This window comes from Gopherus evgoodei, chromosome 1, assembly GCF_007399415.2.
Source record: "Gopherus evgoodei ecotype Sinaloan lineage chromosome 1, rGopEvg1_v1.p, whole genome shotgun sequence".
NCBI classification, from domain to species: domain Eukaryota; kingdom Metazoa; phylum Chordata; order Testudines; family Testudinidae; genus Gopherus; species Gopherus evgoodei.
Genome location: NC_044322.1, coordinates 98,003,106 through 98,022,142, shown reverse-complemented (window position 1 = coordinate 98,022,142; position 19,037 = coordinate 98,003,106). Strand labels below are relative to the sequence as shown.

At 44.2% G+C, this 19,037-nt stretch overlaps 1 protein-coding gene across 5 annotated transcripts in view; it reads left to right on the top strand.

Moving 5' to 3' along the window:
- The first annotated feature begins 12,463 nt into the window (after positions 1-12,463).
- DOCK9 (dedicator of cytokinesis 9) overlaps positions 12,464-19,037 on the top strand; it is a 326,125-nt gene continuing 319,551 nt past the window's right edge. For 2 of the 5 annotated variants that reach the window (XM_030567843.1, XM_030567769.1), the window contains exon 1: positions 12,900-13,061. In XM_030567843.1, coding sequence (XP_030423703.1) covers positions 12,912-13,061 — 150 coding nt within the window. In that variant the 5' untranslated portion in view covers positions 12,900-12,911. Of the gene's footprint in view, positions 12,635-12,899; positions 13,062-19,037 lie in introns of those variants that run through there. The other 3 variants (XM_030567877.1, XM_030567826.1, XM_030567760.1) reach the window with 2 other exon arrangements.

Below are 19,037 nucleotides of genomic sequence, written 5' to 3'. Positions count from 1 at the left end.
GGCCGTTCCCCACCCAGCTTTTCAGAATTAAAGCATCTTATCTAGTGGGTGTTCCTCAGGTGTAAACACATTTGTAGCACAGATACATAATCAATATTACTAACTTCGTATACAAAACTGATACATACATACAAATAAGATAATCATATTCAGCAGATCATAACCTTTCCAATGACACCTCACATGACTTATCTTGCATAAAATACATTATGTATATGTCAATCATATTATAATATCACTGTGAAGAATATGATTCTGTTTAATTCTAATTATATGGGGGCAGGTTTAAAATGAATTGAGTGAAACAAAATCCATAAATAATTGATTTAAAATAAATTAAGAGCATCCATACAAGGTTTTGCGCTAGTTTAACTAAGCTGGTTTAAAATCATCTTGTTAGTTAAACCAGAAAAGGTCTATGGGACAAATCCTGCTCACCTTACATGAATAACCCTACAGAAGTTAATGGCTTTGCTTTTACATATAGGAGAGCAGGTTTTTACGCTAACATTGCGGGAGGAATTTAGGTAGGAAGTAAATATGAATTTGAGCCATGATGCTAGAATTAAACTTATTCTGAAAAAGTGCCATAAATCTCTTATGAATTAGTGAAAAGACAAGAAATTAACTATACTGTATTGCACTAAAATTATGCTTTGAATTTATTTACATAGATGGACTGTAATTGTGCAGCTGGAATTTGATCAGGACATAAGAGTTAACACTTCTGCACTTGTGAAAAAAATATAAAGATCCAGTGCATCAGTCTAAACTAGATCAGTATAGAAGCATTTTGTTTGGTTTATATAAATATTAACATACTTGCACTGAATATTATGAACTATGTTAAAAAAATTAGCTTTTAGAATTGTATTTGGATGTGTAGTAAGATTACTAATAAATTACATGCATTTAATCAGTGCTTAAAATTCTGTTAGCAGAATGACAATATAAGATTTAAAAAATAAAGTTCCATTAAAACCGGTGACATTAGTGAAGTAGAGGGGTGCGTGTGTATATGAAAGGTTTATGAAAGACAATGATGTGCTGCAATATTTTAATTAGTGACTTGCATTAATTCCTCCCACCCCTGCTTCCCAGGGTTGTGAATTCTCACAAAGGTAAGAGTAAGGCTCCCAACGTGTACACACTGCCAAGCCATTTAGTGCACAGAAACTGCACGGACGCAGTGCTCTAAAAACAACACCTTGATGAGAAGCGTACAGCTTTCTGCGCTGCGGTGCCAGGGTAGACACCGTGGTGATTACAGCGCTGCGATTGGCCTCCCGGAGGTGTCCCACAACGCCTGTTTTCACCTCTCTGGCCATTGGTTTGAACTCTACTGCCCTGCCCTCAGGTGACCAACCATCAGCCCCACCCTATACATTCCTTTGCAAATTTGAAAGTCCCCTTCCTGTTTGCTCGGTGATGCATGCAGTGATCTCAGCACATTTTTCCAGGTGGCCATGCCTGCTCCATGCATCAGGCGATCTCCCACTTGGAGCAGTGTCGAGCTGCTGGCACTGGCAGTGCAGTCACAGCTGTGGACAGATTTCTAGATGTATGACAGAAAATGGCGATGACCAGGACACATTGCAGTGCAGGGTCAAAGTGAAGGAGCGGCGGAACACCTACCACAAGGCACGGGAGGAAAACCACTGCTCCGGTGCTGCGCCTATGAGCTGCTGGTTCTACAAAGAGTTCGATGAGATACTTGGTGGTGATCCCACCTCCACTAGCCCCTGTGGATACTTCGTTGGCTCACATGCCAGTTGAGAGTGGCCCAAGCTCATAGGAGGCAATCTTGGATGAAGAGGGGGAGAGGGGAACCAGAGGCAGAGGATGACTTGGAGGCCAGAGATGCATGCAGTCAGAAGCTCTTTTCTACCCTGGAGGAGCCTAGCCAGTCACAGCAGTTGGATCTTGACAAATCGCAAACAGGAGAGGAGGCCCCTGGTAAGTGGATCTGATTTTGGGGATTGCTGAAGCAAGTTGTTGGGGGCAGGAGGGTTGCAGAAAGCAGGCTTGTCTCTCATCTCATGCCTAGTTTGAGTGGTGGAACAGCCTGTTGATACACTCCCTCATTTCATGGGAATCTCTCTCAGAGATCTCCAGGAAACTCTTGTGGAGATACTGGGCAATCCACTCCTGTAGGTTCCTCAACAGAGCTGCTTTGTTTCTTGCCCCATTAACGGTAACTTGCCTGCGCCACCGTGCTGTCACGGGGTGACGGGGGGGGGGAGAAAGGAGGGGACCATTGATGCACACAGGCTAGCCACATAGGGTCTAGAGCGGCAGCCGCAGGCTTGGAGAAGACCCTCCCTTGATTCCCTGCTCACCCTCAGCAGCAAGATATCTTCCATAATGATCACCTCCTGTGGAAAGTGTGGGGATTATCAGGCCTACCCTACAGTGCTGGCTCTCCCCAAGTGCCCAAGAGCCACATGCCCAGTGTACAGCAGGGTATTCTACAGTGATTTACCCTGCCCCTCACCATTTTGGGGGGCTCATGGCTTGTGTGTGCTTGCCTCGGGTCTCATAGACTCATAGACTCTAGGACTGGAAGGGACCTTGAGAGGTCATCGAGTCCAGTCCCCTGCCCTCATGGCAGGACCAAATACTGTCTAGACCATCCCTAATAGACATTTATCTAACCTACTCTTAAATATCTCCAGAGATGGAGATTCCACAACCTCCCTAGGCAATTTATTCCAGTGTTTAACTACCCTGATAGTTAGGAACTTTTTCCTAATGTCCAACCTAAATCTCCCTTGCTGCACTTTAAGCCCATTGCTTCTTGTTCTATCATTGGAGGCTAAGGTGAACAAGTTTTCTCCCTCCTCCTGATGACACCCTTTTAGATACCTGAAAACTGCTATCAGGTCCTCTCTCAGTCTTCTCTTTTCCAAACTAAACAAACCCAATTCCTTCAGCCTTCCTTCATAGGTCATGTTCTCAAGACCTTTAATCATTCTTGTTGCTCTTCTCTGGACCCTCTCCAATTTCTCCACATCTTTCTTGAAATGCGGTGTCCAGAACTGGACACAATACTCCAGTTGAGGCCTAACCAGTGCAGAGTAAAGCGGAAGAATGACTTCTCGTGTCTTGTTTACAACACACCTGTTAATGCATCCCAGAATCACGTTTGCTTTTTTTGCAACAGTATCACACTGTTGACTCATATTAAGCTTGTGGTCTACTATGACCCCTAGATCTCTTTCTGCCATACTCCTTCCTAGACAGTCTCTTCCCATTCTGTATGTGTGAAACTGATTGTTCCTTCCTAGGTGGAGCACTTTGCATTTATCTTTATTGAACTTCATCCTGTTTACCTCAGACCATTTCTCCAATTTGTCCAGATCATTTTGAATTTTGACCCTGTCCTCCAAAGCAGTTGCAATCCCTCCCAGTTTGGTATCGTCCGCAAACTTAATAAGCATACTTTCTATGCCAACATCTAAATGGTTGATGAAGATATTGAACAGAACCAGTCCCAAAACAGACCCCTGCGGAACCCCACTTGTTATACCTTTCCAGCAGGATTGGGAGCCATTAATAACTATTCTCTGAGCCAGTTAGTGACAGGTTTGTGAGTACTGGCTGTGTTTTAAAGCATTGAAATAGTGTTGTCAGTGTTGCAAACAATACTGCTTCTGTAAAATGTTGCATTTCAACTTCACAAGGATGATCTTGGGAGTACAGCCTCCGTCTTTGTTATCAGCGGCAGAACGGTTGCGCAGAATTAGAAAGCGGCCAAGAAGAACTAAGGAGGACTTTATGTGTGAGGTTATGATGCACTCCACTACTGAGAAAAAGGAACTGAAGGAGTGGCGGGAAAGCGAGAAGAGGGAACGAAAGGAGAATGCGGCACACCAGAAAGAAGCCACGGAGTGGCTCTTCACAGTTATGTAGCGCCAAGCAGACACGCTCCAGGTGATACTAGCTTTTCAAACCGAGAAGCTCCGCGCCCGCTCTCCCCTGCAGTCGCTGTCACAGAACTCTTTCCCATGCGCCCCTCACACACTGCCAATGTACTGTTATCAACTTCCTGGCTCCACTCTCTACCTGCAGCATTCCTCTCCTCCCTCCTCACAGTCCAGCAGTGAAGACTCCCAGTACCCACTGCACTCAACATTCATCCATCTGCAGTTTGGCCATGCTGAAATATAACACCCTCTGAATTGTACTCCAAAGGAGAAGGTTGGATATGATCCCTGGACATACACAAACGTGTAGCCATCCTGGGACCCCACCTCCTCTTGAGACCTTCCATTCCCCCATCTCCCTCCCTGCTGATGAATTTTTCCATTTGACTCTCTCCTCTGGTTGTTGTCTTTCAGTAAAATAATTGTGTTTGTTTGAAAGCCATCTTTATTCTATTAAGTGAAAGCAAAAGGAGCACTGCAAAGCAACATACAATTATGTTAAGGCCCCTTCTTGCATCATGTGCACCAATCACCTCCTAGCACTGCAATCCCGAGCATAGCAACAAATATTAGTGGCTTTCAGCTTCAAATTGCTGCCTTAAAGCATCCCTGATCCTTATGTCCCCTCTAATAGTCCTGGTCTCCGACTGTTCAAACTCAGCCTCCAGGGGCTCAGCCTCTGCAGTCTAGCCCTGAGTGAAGCTTTCATCCTTCCCTTCACAAATATTAAGGAGCGTACAGCACACGGCTATAAGCATAGGAATAGTGTCATCAGCCATGTCCAGCTTCCCATACAGGCACTGCCAGCAGGCTTTTATACCACCAAATGCACACTCCACAGTCATTCTGCACTTGCTCAGCCAGTTGTTGAACCTCTCCTTGCTGCTATCAAGTTGCCCTGTGTATGGCTTCATAAGCCATGGCATTAAGGGGTAGATGGGGTCTCCCAGGATCACAATGGGCATTTTGACTTCCTCTGCAGCTTCTTGAACAGGCCAGTGTTCTGAAAGATGCGTGTGTCATGCACCTTTCCAGATCAGCCTGTGTTAGTGTCTGTGAAACACCCATGGTGATCTAAAAGTGGCTGGAGAACCATTGAGAAATACCCCTTGCAATTAATGTACTCAGTGGCTAGGTGGTCTGGTGCCAGAATTGGAACGTGCGTGCCATCTATCGCCACTCTGCTGTTAGGGAAGCCCATTTGTGCAAAGCCATCCACGATCTCACCCATGTTGCCCAGAGTCACAGTCTTTCGGAGCAAGATGCGATTAATGGCCCTGCACACTTCCATCAACATGACTCCAGTGGTAGACTTTCCCACTCTGAACTGGTTAGCAAGTGAATGGTAGCTTTCTGGAGTAGCCACTTTCCACAGTGCAATTGCCACCTGCTTCTCCAGTGACAGGGCAGCTCTCATTCTCGCGTCTTTGCATCGCAGAGCTGGGGCAAGCTCATCATACAGTTCCATGAATGTGGCTTTCCTCATGCAAAAATTCTGCAGCCACTGCTCAGCATCCCAGACGTGCATCACGATGTGATCCCACCATTCAGTGCTTGTTTCCTGAGCCCAAAGCAGCATTCTACTGTGGTCAGCAGCTCCATGAATGCCACAAGCATTCTTGTGTCATAGCTACTCTGTGTGATGAGATCAGTGTCGCACTCCTCTTGCCCTAATGGTTGCCTCCTTACTCTTCCACTAATCTAGGATTGACCAGATCTCTGTCCATTTTTAAGCTTTGGTGACTATTGGTTTGACAGCCTTTTCCTTTTTCATAAATTTATAGATTTTTTTTTAAGGCCAAAAGGGACTACTGTGATAATATAGTCTGGCTTCCTGCATAACACAGACCTTACCATTTGATGACAGCAGAACACAGACCTTACCAGAACACAGACCTTACCAGACCTTACCAGCAGAACACAGACCCTACCATAACACAGACCTTACCATTTGATGACAGAATTACAGACACCAGAATTACAAACTGACCAGCCAACCACATGAGGTGGAACCAGAAGTACAGAGTCAGGGAGCAGCAGACACAAAAACCAAAGCAAACAAAAATATGCATTACAGTACTATTAAACATAAACTACTAACAAAATAAAGGAAAAGCAATATTTTTCTTTTGCAATCTGCATAGTGAAGTATCAAACCTTTTGAAAGAACAAACATAACTTTTTTTGTTCAGAGTTACAAATATATCAGTGTTACGAACAATCTCCATTCCTGAGGTGTTTAACTCGGAGGTTTTACTGTAAGTGATTCCTTCATCCATCCCATAACTTCTGGTTGAGCTACAGCACATATTTTAGAAAGATATCCAATCTTCATTTAAAGACATCAAGTGATAGAGAATCTACTATATCCTTAAGTAAATTATTCTAGCTGTTAGTGTTAGCTGCCCTCACAGTAACAAATGTGTGCCTTATTTCTAGTCAGAATTTGTCTATCTTCAGCTTTCAGCCACTTGATCTTGTTATGCCTTTGCTTGCTAGTATTAGAAATCTTCTCTTCAGATAAGTACTTATAGACCATGATGAAGTTACCTCTTAACATTTTCTTTGTTAAACTAAATAGGTTGATCATCTTCAGTCTGTCACTGTAAGGCAGGTTTTCCAGACCCTGAATGGTTCTTGTAGCCCTTTTTTGAACCCTTTCCATTTTGTCAACACTATTTTTAAAGTATGGACACCAGAAGTGGACAGTGTATTCCATTAATGGTCTCACTAATGCCATATATAGTAGCAATAACCCTACACTATTTCTACTCAACATTTCCCTGCTTATACATCCAAGAATCGCACCATGATCCCACGTCCTTGTGTGAGTCATTGCTTTCCAAAATAAAGTGAGATCTATATTGTTTGTTTTTAGATTAATGACTTTTCATTTAGCTTAAAAAATGTTGTTTAATTGAGACCAGTTTACTATGAACTACAGATTGCTCTGTAGAACTGATTTGTTCTTATATTTTCTACTCCAATTTTTGTGTCATCTGCAAATTTTTATCAGCAATGATTTTATATTTTCTTCCATGATAAAGATGCTTAATAGCATTGGGTCAAGAACCAATCCTTGTTAGAATTTTCACTTATATCTTTAGCTTCCCTTATCAATTTTCTGTATTTCATGACAACTACATTTATAATGATTTGCCATCTACTTCCTCCTTTTCCCATTTGCTTTACATATTTGCTTTCACTTCCCTTCTTAACCAGGACTGATTTTTAACTGACAAAGTTATCTTTTATGATTGTGGAATGGTGATTTGGGGAGTGGGGTCACTAGTAAACTTTTTTTAAACAACTCCAATTCACATTGGGAGAAAAATTTTAAATAAAAATCTATTTTGTTTATACCTGTTTTCAGTTTTGGGAAACTGACCCTATTAAAGAAAGTACCAAGTATACATATTGCTTATTGGGACCTTATTCTGTTTACATATAAAAAATATAATTAGGTTGTTATCCCTTGCACTAACGTTTAATTCAGTAATCAATTCATCTTGAGCTATCACAATGAGGTCTACTATAGAATTTCCCTGGGTAAAGTCAAAGTGTAATATTGCTTGTGTTAGAAAATCTCTAATTTTAAAAAATTCCAAGCAAGTCTTTCTAGTGACAGCATGAAATCGCCTTCATTTGTTCCCATGATAACCCAGTTTTAGTTTCTAGTCACTATAGATATATGTTTAAAAAGCTATTCATCCTATTCTCTAGTCTGAGTTGGGAGGTCTATGACAGACTCTCACTGGTACTCCAGGTTGTGATTTGTCAGCTGGAACAGGACTGAACTGTCAAGTACTCTAAAGTAAGGAATGATATTTTTTATTTAGAATGTCACTCCCTTTCTTCCCATTCTATCCTTCCTAAATAGGGTATAGCCAGCAATTTCAACATTCTAATTATGTGAATCCTCCCACCATATTTCACTAATACCTACGTTGGTCAATTTATTTTAATAAACTAGCATTTCTAATATCTTTTGTTTACTGCCCAAGCTTCAAGCATTTGTACACAGGCATTAGAAAGGACTAGATCCACCAAAAAACTTGTAGGTGCTTAAACCCTGTGTCATGGTATAATTCCCCACTCTGAACCTTAGTGTCCAAAAGATGGGGTACCAGCATGAATTCCTCTAAGCTCAATTACCAGCTTAGTACTTGTAGCGCTGCCACCAACCAGGAATTCCAGTGCCTGGTACACTCTGGTCCCCCCAAAACCTTGCCCGGGGACCCCCAAGACCCAGACCCTCTGGATCTTAACACAAGGAATGTAAACTTTTTCCCTCACCGTTGCCTCTCCCAGGCTTCCCCTCCCTGGGTTACCCTGGAAGATCACTGTGATTCAAACTCCTTGAATCTTGAAACAGAGAGGAAAATCCACCTTCCCCCCTCCTTCTCTCTCCCCCTCCCAGACTCTCCCTGAGAGAGAAAATAATCCTAACAGAGAAAAAATTAATTTTCTCTCCCCCTTCCCTCCTTTCTCCCCACCAATTCCCTGGTGGATCCAGACCCAGTCCCCTGGGGTCTCACCAGAATAAAAAAAAATCAGGTTCTTAAACAAGAAAAGCTTTTAATTAAAGAAAGAAAAAACAGTAAAAATTATCTTTGTAAATTTAAGATGGAATATGTTACAGGGTCTTTCAGCTATAGACTCTGAGAATACCCTCCCAGCCTAAGCATACAAGTACAAATGAAAATCCTTTCAGCAAAATACAAATTTGAACTCCTTCCAGCCAAATACACATTTGCAAATAAAGAAAACAAACATAAGCCTAACTCGCTTTATCTACCTAGTACTTAATATTCTGGGCATATAAGAGACTGTATCAGAGAGACTGGAGAGAAACCTGGTTGCACATTTGGTCGCTCTCAGAACCCAGAGAGAACAACTGAAAACTAACAGCACACACAAAAACTTCCCTCCCTCAAGATTTGAAAGTATCCTGTCCCCTGATTGGTCCTCTGGTCAGGTGACAGCCAGGCTCACTGAACTTGTTAACCCTTTACAGTCAAAAGAGACATGAAGTATTCCTGTTCTATTAACCCTTAACTATCTGTTTATGACACCCTGTGTTAGGTGCCACAAGTACTCTTGTTCTTTTTACAAAATCTCTGTTCAGCTGCTGCCTAATCTTGTGCATGCCTAAACTACTTTTTCAGGGTAAAAGCTCCCTTTGTGCCTCACTTTCAGCCTCTGGGCTTGCATACTGCTGCCTCACTTTGAGTATTCAGATGCTTATCTTTTGCCTGAGCCCAACCCAATTTATAAACCAGGGAAGATAGGCAGAAGAGCATATATCCCACATGTGGGACTTGATCTAGTAGCCATGTTCTGAACACGCCTAACTGGTTCAGACACCATTCAAAAATGTATCCAAAAGAGGAAATGGGCTGTCAATCTCATAAGTTTTAGCCCAGCTGGGGTGTGGGAGATCCAAGTTCAATGTATCCTTCTGGCTGATGAGCAGAAGGGACACACCCTGGTCAAATCTACCTTTCAGGAGGGTGCCCTAAACCACTGAGCTATGGGATATTCTGATGTGGTGCACTATCAGTCTCTCCATTTAAAGCTGTTCCCTTTTGCTAAATAGTCATTGGAGCAGGGGGGCTGGACCCTAAGTCTCCTGCTTCCCATGGATGCCATGACCACAAGACTATAAAATAATTCTGACTCACTCTGACCCAATTACTATTTAATTTTGGAATCCAAAAGTGGAACAGCTTCCACAGGAGAGCTGGAGGGCTCCTCATCACACACATACATGCATCAGAGTATCCTATAGCACATAGGTGCTGACTTCGTAGGTGCTGTGGGGCTGGAGCACACACGTTGAAAAATTAGTAGGTGCTCTGCACCCACGTGTAGCCAAAGTCCATCCCCCAGTGCTTCCTGCCTGCCACTTAACAGCTGTTCAGTAGTGCTTAGGACTTTCCAAGAGAGAGGAGGAGGAGATAAAGAGGCAGGGCAGGTGCAGTGGGGGAAGGGGATGGAATTGGGATGAGGCAGAGATGTGGCAGGGGTTGGGGGGTGAGCACCCACAGAGCAGAGGGGAAGTTGGTGTCTATGCTATAGCGCATTTGTGAAGACAGTCACCTAACAGATGGGAGACACCTCTTCAAATCCTGTCTCCCCAGCAAGCAGAGAGGGGGAATCAAATCTGGGACTCTCATGTAAAAGTTCTTACCTATGGACTGAAAGCTATAAGTTTGGTGGAACCTATATTACTTCCTTCTCTGGTGTTTCCTGCATAAAGCAGATTAGATTCCTAAACTGTCTGACTCCAGCAGAGGGGTTCCTGGCTGTGGATTGCAAGAACAGATAGCGCTTCCCTGCTAGCCAAAGTTAGATGTTTAACTCTGTGAGGAGGCAGCATTTTGGACACGCCCGTTGCACCAAATGCACAACTTGCCCATGGAACAGGTAACCATAGATGCTGCATTGAGTGCAACAAACTGGATAGTCCCTACTCCGTTGCTGGACCTCTGCCTGCATTCTCTTTTTACTCCTGTAGCGTGTTCCTTTGTTGATGTTTTTTTAATTGGGATGTTTTTGGCCTTAAGTTTAAAGAACATTAAGTGCATCTAGCCCCCACCCTCAGTAGCCTGCCCCTTCGTTAAGGGTTGATAGTTAAAGGGCTTAAGAATGAAAGTCTTATTTAGAAGCTTTCAGCCTTGCCTAGGAAACTGCTAGGCTTAGTGCACAGTCCCCAAACAGACCACACAGTATATTTCAGTCAAGCAGCAAGCACACTATAAACACACTATAGACAACGAACTTACCCCAAGAGTCACGTAATCACTCCTCCTTCACCTGGAGAACTCCCTCACAAAACTCCTTTAGATTTAGGTGCTCCTGTTCGTTAGCTCCTCTGGTAGTTTAGGAGGGAGCTTTTTAATGTCCTGGTCTTCCTGAATATCCCTGGCCCCTGGTTAAGGGTTGATGGGTGCTAAAGGGCTTAGGGATCTCATTGCTGTTCTGGTAACTTTCTAGGTATCCAATCCCCAAGTCTCTTTATGGATCTGGGCCAAGATCCTTTACTTTGATAGTACCCTGAAGATGAATTATGTTTGTGTACTTGTCTCTTAACCTCTGCTGCCTTCCTGCATATTTCTGCCTCAGTGACACTGAATGAGTAGCTGTATGTTTGTGGTGCCCAAAGGTCTCAATGAAGAACAGGGATCACATGCATTATGTGCTGTACTATCATATGCTCTGTGACCCGAAGAATTTACAGACTTGTTTTCAAATCTCAGATTAATATTTTTGTCTCCCTCAGCTACACCACTGAATTGTTCTTTTCATGTGTGAAGTGTAAATGATCTAACTCTCTAAAATGTTTTTATAGTTTGTGTGAAAGATGCTCTGATCCTTTAAGCACTTACTCATAGAAGTAACTTTATTCACATGACTAATTCCATTGAGTTCAGTAGGACTAGTCATATGAGAATAGCCTCACAGTGGAAATTCACTGGGACAACTCACCTGAAAAAATGAATTTACTTATATCAGTTTGTAGGGTTAGGCACTAAAGTCTCAGTCCTGCAAACATACATGTATATAACTTTACTTAGCTAAACTTTCTACCAGTATGACTCAAGCATTACAGAGAAGCAAAGTAAAAACACTGGGAAAAATAATGATGTTTAATCAGAATGTATGTGTATAAATATTGATGCTTGATAATGAACAAAAGAGACTGATTTTTCAAATCTGCTATGAAACTTAATTGCTGTTGTCCTGTTTTGAATAACTTTTTAAAATGTCTTCCTAGGTTAAGTATTTACATTGATAAAAATTAAAAGCACATATTTAAATATCAAAATGATCTATTTTAATTCACAAAATAACATTAAGGAAGCAAGGTACTGCGGTTGGCTGTAGTTAACACGGTGCTGCAGTTGGCATCTAGTGTAAATTGTGGCTCTTTACTTGTCTCCTCTCCAGCCATGCTAGTAGCATGATTAATACCTCACTACAGCAAGACCCCTACACTGAGCGCACAAACTGGAAAGGTGGAAAAGTTTGGCCCTGGACACAGTGGACTGAGGATGTGGGGAGCATCTCACTTTGCAGTGGTGGACATAAAATAGCAGATGCTATCAATTGCAGGAAGGAAAGTTCCAGGCCAGGCTTGGGCATACTTCTCAACCTGCCATTGGGGATGCAGGCTCCCCAATGTGACAAAGACCCAAAATCAGGTGCAATTAATTTTTTTGGTGTAGAGAATTCTGTCACTACATCTTCATGGCTCCTTATAGTCTGATGTAAATAATTCTCAACCATAACAGTGAGCAGAGCCAGCCGGTGTGTAACTGCGGGGTTCATATAATAAGTGACACCCCTTTGAGCGAGGACAGGGAAATTGGCAGGTCAAGGCAGCTGCGCACCTAGGCGCGGGCCGATGACGCAAGGCAGCGCTAGGAGCAGGAACAGCCCTGCCCCGGCGGGCGGGACACGGGCCGACGAGGAGGCTGGTGAAACGCCGTTTCAGACGGGGAAGAGACCCGCGCTCAGGGACCTGCTCTCCACCCTCCTTGCCACCGATGCCCGCCCCGGACGCTGCAGCCCCGCCCGCTGCCAGGGGAGGCCGTGACGATGCGCTCAGCGCCGAGCGGGAATTTCCCGCTCACGCCGCCCCGCCCCAACCTTGGCCTGGGATCCCCGGGGAGACGGCAGGGCGGGGAGCGGAAGGGCAGCAGGTAGCGCCGCGACCAATCCGACGTGGGACCGGGGAACAGGTGTGGGCGGGGCCTGATGGGTGGCCCCACCCCTTTCCCGTCGCGGCTGCGCCAATCAGCGACCGATGCTGCGGCCTGTGCCTGTCCCCCCCCCCCCGCCGTGTGACTCAGTGTTTAGGGTGGGAGCGCGGCGCGCGCGCTGGGAGCATAGGCTGAGCACGGGAGGGGCCACCTGAGAGGGCAGAGCCGCTCGAGCCGGCGCCAGCTGCGCCACTGCCTCGCCGCCTACGGCCGGCCCATGGGGACGCGGGGGGCCGCGGCAGCAGCTATGGCGCAGGCGCTGGTCCCCCCGGAGACTCGGAAGTTCACCCGGGCGCTCAGCAAGCCGGGCACGGCGGCCGAGCTGCGGCAGAGCGTTTCCGAGGCCGTGCGGGGCTCCGTGTTCGTGGTAAGACCCCGGCCGGGCAGGGACTGCAGATACCCGCCTCCCCCCCCAGCTCCGGTTGGGCGGCTGTGGGGCCAGTGCCCGTCTCTTCCCGCACAGGGGGCCGGGGCGCATCCCCGCAGGGGAGCGGGAGCCACCGGGGAGCTCTCTCCGCCGGGCACCGGGGCCTAATGCTGCCGCTGCGCTCTCCGCATCAGTGGGGCTCCGGTGCCCGCGGCGGGAGGGAGCCGCCGGGCTGTCACGGCGCGGGACTTGCCCCCGACTCGCGGTGGGGCGCGAGCCTCCTGTTGGGCTGCGGCTCTGGCCCGGGCTGAGGTGTCGGTCCGGCCCGGCGGGGAGCCAGCCGGGGACGCTCCCTGTGTGGGCGGGGGGCGCGGCGGGGCTCTCCGCTGGCTCAAGGCTGCGAGTCGTCCCCGCGCTCCTCGGTGCGGCTGCAAACTTCCATCCAGTCACAGCGCGTCTCCGTAGCGCTCGGCGTTGCGTGGAGGTCTGTGGGTGTGTCTGAAGAACTGGTATAAAAGGACGTGCGATGGCATTTTGTGGGGCCTCGTCCTCACCACGGTAACGAGGGTGCTGGGTCGTTCCTCTTCATCTCTTCTGAAATCTTCCTAACCCCGGAGTTAAACCCAGATGTATCAGCCTGGGGTTGTAATCAAACGGGGTCTCGTGGGGTTCAGTAACTACTCTGTGGAATCTGGCTGTAAGGAAGCAAAGCCAGATTATGTTCTGTCACTGAACATCCCCCACTAAGTCCTGGTCTATACTACAGGTTTATGTCACTATAACTACATCACTCAGGGATGTGGAAAATCTAGGCCACTGAGCAATGCCGTCATACCAGTTTGAGCCTCAGTGTAAGTAGTGCTATGTTAAAAGGAGAGCTTCCCCATACCGCATAATTACTGTCTCTGAGTGACATGGAGTACCTACCTAATGGGAGAAGCTCTCCAGTTGGCAGAGTTAGCTTCTTCATTAAACACTACAGTTGTGCTGCTGTATAGGTGTAGCTGTGCCACCTCAGTGCTCTAAGTGTAGACAGGCCCTAAGGCCATGTCTACATTGGCACTTCGGGCACGTTAACTTTTTGTTATTCAGGGATGTGAAAAAATACCCACTTTAATGACAAAGGTTTTAATAACAAAAAGCACTGGTGTGGACACGGCTCCAGGTGACAAATCTATGGCTCCATGGCAATAGAGGGCAGTTACCCAATGCACCCTAAAATGGTGCAGCTGCACTGCCACACCGTTGTCAGGTGTAGACATAGCCTTAGTCACTTAATCTCTCTGCCTCCTTTTATCCAGCTTTAAAATGGGGACAGTACCTATCATTGTAAAATTGTCCTGTATCTACAATTGAAAAAGCATCTTAATACCCGTCTACGCATTCTGCAGATTAAATCCTATTTTTTTGTAACTGCCAGGGTAACAAACTGTTGAACCCCCTTAATCATTGATCAGCAGTTCCTCCTTTGAGTAGTTCCACTGACTCCAATGGGACTACTTGGAGTAATGAGGTATAAGGTAACATGTTAAAAACGTATCTTTTTCTAGTGAACACAAGGGCAGTAAGGACTTAATAGTGCTGCTTGTTCCCACAATCCCAGCATCTCTGATTGTGCTGAAAGAGTCAGCAGAAAAATAGTTGATATTGAATTTTATCTAAAGAACATAAGAACGGCCATACTGGGTCAGACCAAAGATCCATCTAGCCTAGTATGGTAACAGTGGCCAGCCAGGTGCCCCAGAGGGAATGAACAGAACAGGTAATCATCGCCCATTCCCAGCTTCTGGCAAACAGAGGATAGGGACACCATCTCTGCCGGTTCTAGCTAATAGCCATTGATGGACCTATTCTCCATGAACTTATCTAGTTCTTTTTTGAACCCTTTTATAGTTTTAGCCTTCACAATATCCTCTGGCAAAGAGTTTCACAGGTTGACTATGCATTGTGTGGAAAAAATACACTTCCTTTTGTTTGTTTTAAACTTACTGCCGATTAATTTCATTTGGTGACAACTACTTCATGTGTTATGAGGAGTAAATAACACTTCCTTATTTACTTACTCCGCAGCAGTCATAATTTTATAGCCCTCTATCTTATCCCCCCTTAGTCATCTCTTTTCCAAGCTGTAAAGTCTCAGTTCTATTAATTTCTCCTCATATGGAACCTGTTCCATACCCCTAATAATTTGTTGCCCTTTTCTGAATCTTTTTCAATTCCAATACATCTTTTATTGAGATGGAGTGACCATATTTGCATGCAGTATTCAAGATGTTGGCATATATAGAAAGATGGATTTATATAGAGGCGATATATTTTCTGTCTTCTGATCTTTCCTTTTATTAATATTCCCAATGTTCTGCTAGCTTTTTTGAGTCTCACTGCACTTTAAGTGGATGTTTTCAGAGAACTATCCACAGTAACTCCAAGATCTTTCTTGAGTGGTAACAGTTGATTTAGATCCCATCATTTTGTATGTATATTTGGGTTTGTGTTTTCCAATGTGTATTACTTTGCATTTATCAACAGTGAATTTCATCTACCATTTTGTTGCCTAGTCACACAGTTTATGAGATCCTTTTGTAGTTCTTTGCAGTCTGCTTGGGACCTAACTGTCATCTGCAAATTTTACCGCCTCACTGTTTACCTCTTTTCCCAGATAATTTATGAATATGACTGGTCCCAGTACAGACCCCTGACGGACACCACTATTTACCTCTCTCCATTCTGAAAAATGATGATTTATTCCTACCTTTTGCTTTCTCTCTTTTAACCAGTTAATAGTCCATGAGAGAATCTTCTCTCTTATCCCAGGGCTGCTTACTTTGCTTAAGAGCCTTTGGTGAGGGACCTTGTCAAAGGCTTTTTGGCAATCTAAATACACGGTATTCACTGAATCTCCCTTGTCCACATGCTTGTTGACCCCCTCAAAGAAGTCTAGTAGATTGGTGAGGGATGATTTCCCTTGATAAAAGCTGTGTTGACATTTCCCCATCAAATCATGTTCATCTGTGTCTGATAATTCAGTTCTTTACTATAACTTCAACAAGTTTACCTGGCACTGTTAGCCTTACCAGCCTATAATTGCCTGGATTGCCGCTGGAGCCTTTTTAAAAAATTGGCATCACATTAGCTATCCTCCAGTCATCTGGTACAGAAGCTGATTTAAATGATAGATTACATACAACAGTTAATCGTCATTGTTGGTGTTGAAATTAATGGAAGAAATTCATCTGTCTCAGAGCTACTTTTTCAGAAAATTTAAATATTGAGAAGATAGCAGTACATGAGTACGTGTTCAGAAGACTTCTTACTCCGCAGCAGTAATAGCAACCAGAAGGACTGAAACTTTTAAAAAGATCTTGTATTCTGCAGTAACTTTTAGGGTCAGCAGATACATGATGTCATACCAGCTCAGTCTGACTATAGCCAGTGCTTTTTGCAAATGGCTGTACAAATCGTATAACAAGGAATTTTTTTGATAGTGAGTTGGCGTAGTAGTTTTTGAATGAAAAGAAAGGACAAACTTGACCATACGCAGTATGTTTGTGGCTCTTCCCCACCGGGTTAATTTACAGAATAAATTTCCTCTTCCATTCTTCTTCTTTTGATTCTTCTGTTAAATCACTCTTTTCTCCTTATTCTTTTCCTTCTCTTTACCATTGTGAAGTCCATCTTGCTAATCCTTCACTACGGTTAACTGGAACATCTGATTTCTCTTTTCCTCTATTCTTGTACCCAGGCTGTTTAACAATTCTGGAGAAAGGCCTGTGATCATGGGACTTTTCTCCATTTACAAATTAATTCTTTTTCTCCTTCAGTTCTGCCATGTGCCTTGTCAAGCAGAATTATTTTTTCATTCATTGAATTCCACATCCACCTTCAACTTTTGAAGAGAGGAGATTGGTGGATATCATGCTCTCTGTCCATGCATTTTTTTCAGAGACTGAGTGTATCTACCATGATCTATCTTCCTCTCTGTCACCAATTTTTCTTGCCTGCTATCCTTTAATCCCTCTACCTGTCATTTGACCATCTTCTGCCTGACTTCATTATCCCAGTTTCTGTCCTTCCAACTCTGCAACCTGCCTTTCCAGCTACTCTCCATCTGCTTTCTTCTCTTTACACTCAGACTTATCGAGTTAATGGTATAAAACTTTTGTCTCAAGTTCCTCTCCTGCGATTCCATATTGTATCCACTCCAATCTGGATTCTGCCTTCTCTTCTACGCTGAAACTTTCTAGCATATTTAGAAAGTCAACGATTTAGATGTTGGCATAGAAAGTACGCTTATTAAGTTTGCAGATGATACCAAACTGGGAGGGATTGCAACTGCTTTGGAGGACAGGGTCAAAATCCAAAATGATCTGGACAAATTGGAGAAATGGTCTGAGGTAAACAGGATGAAGTTCAATAAAGATAAATGCAAAGCGCTCGACTTAGGAAGGAACAATCAGTTTCACACATACAGAATGGGAAGAGATTGTCTAGGAAGCAGTATGGCAGAAAGATATCTAGGGGTCATAGTAGACCACAAGCTTAATATGAGTCAACAGTGTGATACTGTTGCAAAAAAAGCAAATGTGATTCTGGGATGCATTAACAGATGTGTTGTAAACAAGACACGAGAAGTCATTCTTCCGCTTTACTCTGTGCTGGTTAGGCCTCAGCTGGAGTATTGTGTCCAGTTCTGGGCACCGCATTTCAAGAAAGATGTGGAGAAATTGGAGAGGGTCCAGAGAAGAGCAACAAGAATGATTAAAGGTCTTGAGAACATGACCTATGAAGGAAGGCTGAAGGAATTGGGTTTGTTTAGTTTGGAAAAGAGAAGACTGAGAGAGGACATGATAGCAGTTTTCAGGTATCTAAAAGAGTGTCATCAGGAGGAGGGAGAGATCTTGTTCACCTTAGCCTCCAATGATAGAACAAGAAGCAATGGGCTTAAAGTGCAGCAAGGAAGATTTAGGTTGGACATTAGGAAAAAGTTCCTACCTTTCAGGGTAATTAAACACTGGAATAGATTGCCTAGGGAAGTTGTGGAATCTCCATCTCTGGAGATATTTAAGAGTAGGTTAGATAAATGTCTATTAGGGATGGTCTAGACAGTATTTGGTCCTGCCATGAGGGCAGGGGACTGAACTCGATGACCTCTCGAGGTCCCTTCCAGTCCTAGAGTCTATGAGAGAGGCAGTGTGAAACTTAAAGCTATCTGCTGAAGGAAGTATATAATTGGCCTAAACTGTATAGTGTGAAATAGCGTACAGCCCTTTAGGCATCAAAACCTTACTATCCCCTGGAAAATCTGCATGTAAATCTTAAAAATGGAGTGATTTTGGAATTTCCTGGAAGAAGCCATGGAAGAATGTGAGTCCAAATTTCTTTTAGAGGTTGGTGGATCCTTAATGAGTGGTTAAAACTTTTCACTTTGCATACAAGATGTCATGAATAAACACTTTTCAACATTGCCTGGCATGCAAATAATATGTATAACTGTATATTGTTAGGAGGCAGTATTTAGATTTTCTCTAGATTGTTTTGTTGATTAAAGATTATAATTTGGTATGTTAGGGGAGGCGCTGTGTGTTGAGCTGAGCAGTCGGCTACGCTAGGCTGGGCTGAGAGCTCACTAATGAGACTCTTGCCTGCTATCCTTTAATCCCTAACCCTTTAGGATCCCTTGATAAGTAGGTGGGGCTAGTTTAGGGATACCAGGGCTTTAAAAAGCCAGCTCCTAGGCAATTAGAGGAGTTCTGCAAGGGAGTTTTAAGAGGGAATGTGAGAAGTAGATATATCTAACGTACTCTAAACTTAGGCCAATAACCCCATTCTCCTTTCACCTCACTACCCCCCCTCCCCCCAAAAAAATCTTTTACAAGAGTAAAAATAATGCAAGTAGAAGTTCAGCAGCAGAGTGGCAGGAGGAGGGTTTTAGGTTTAGTTGGGACTGGGGAACTTTTTAGGAAAAGAGGAACCTGT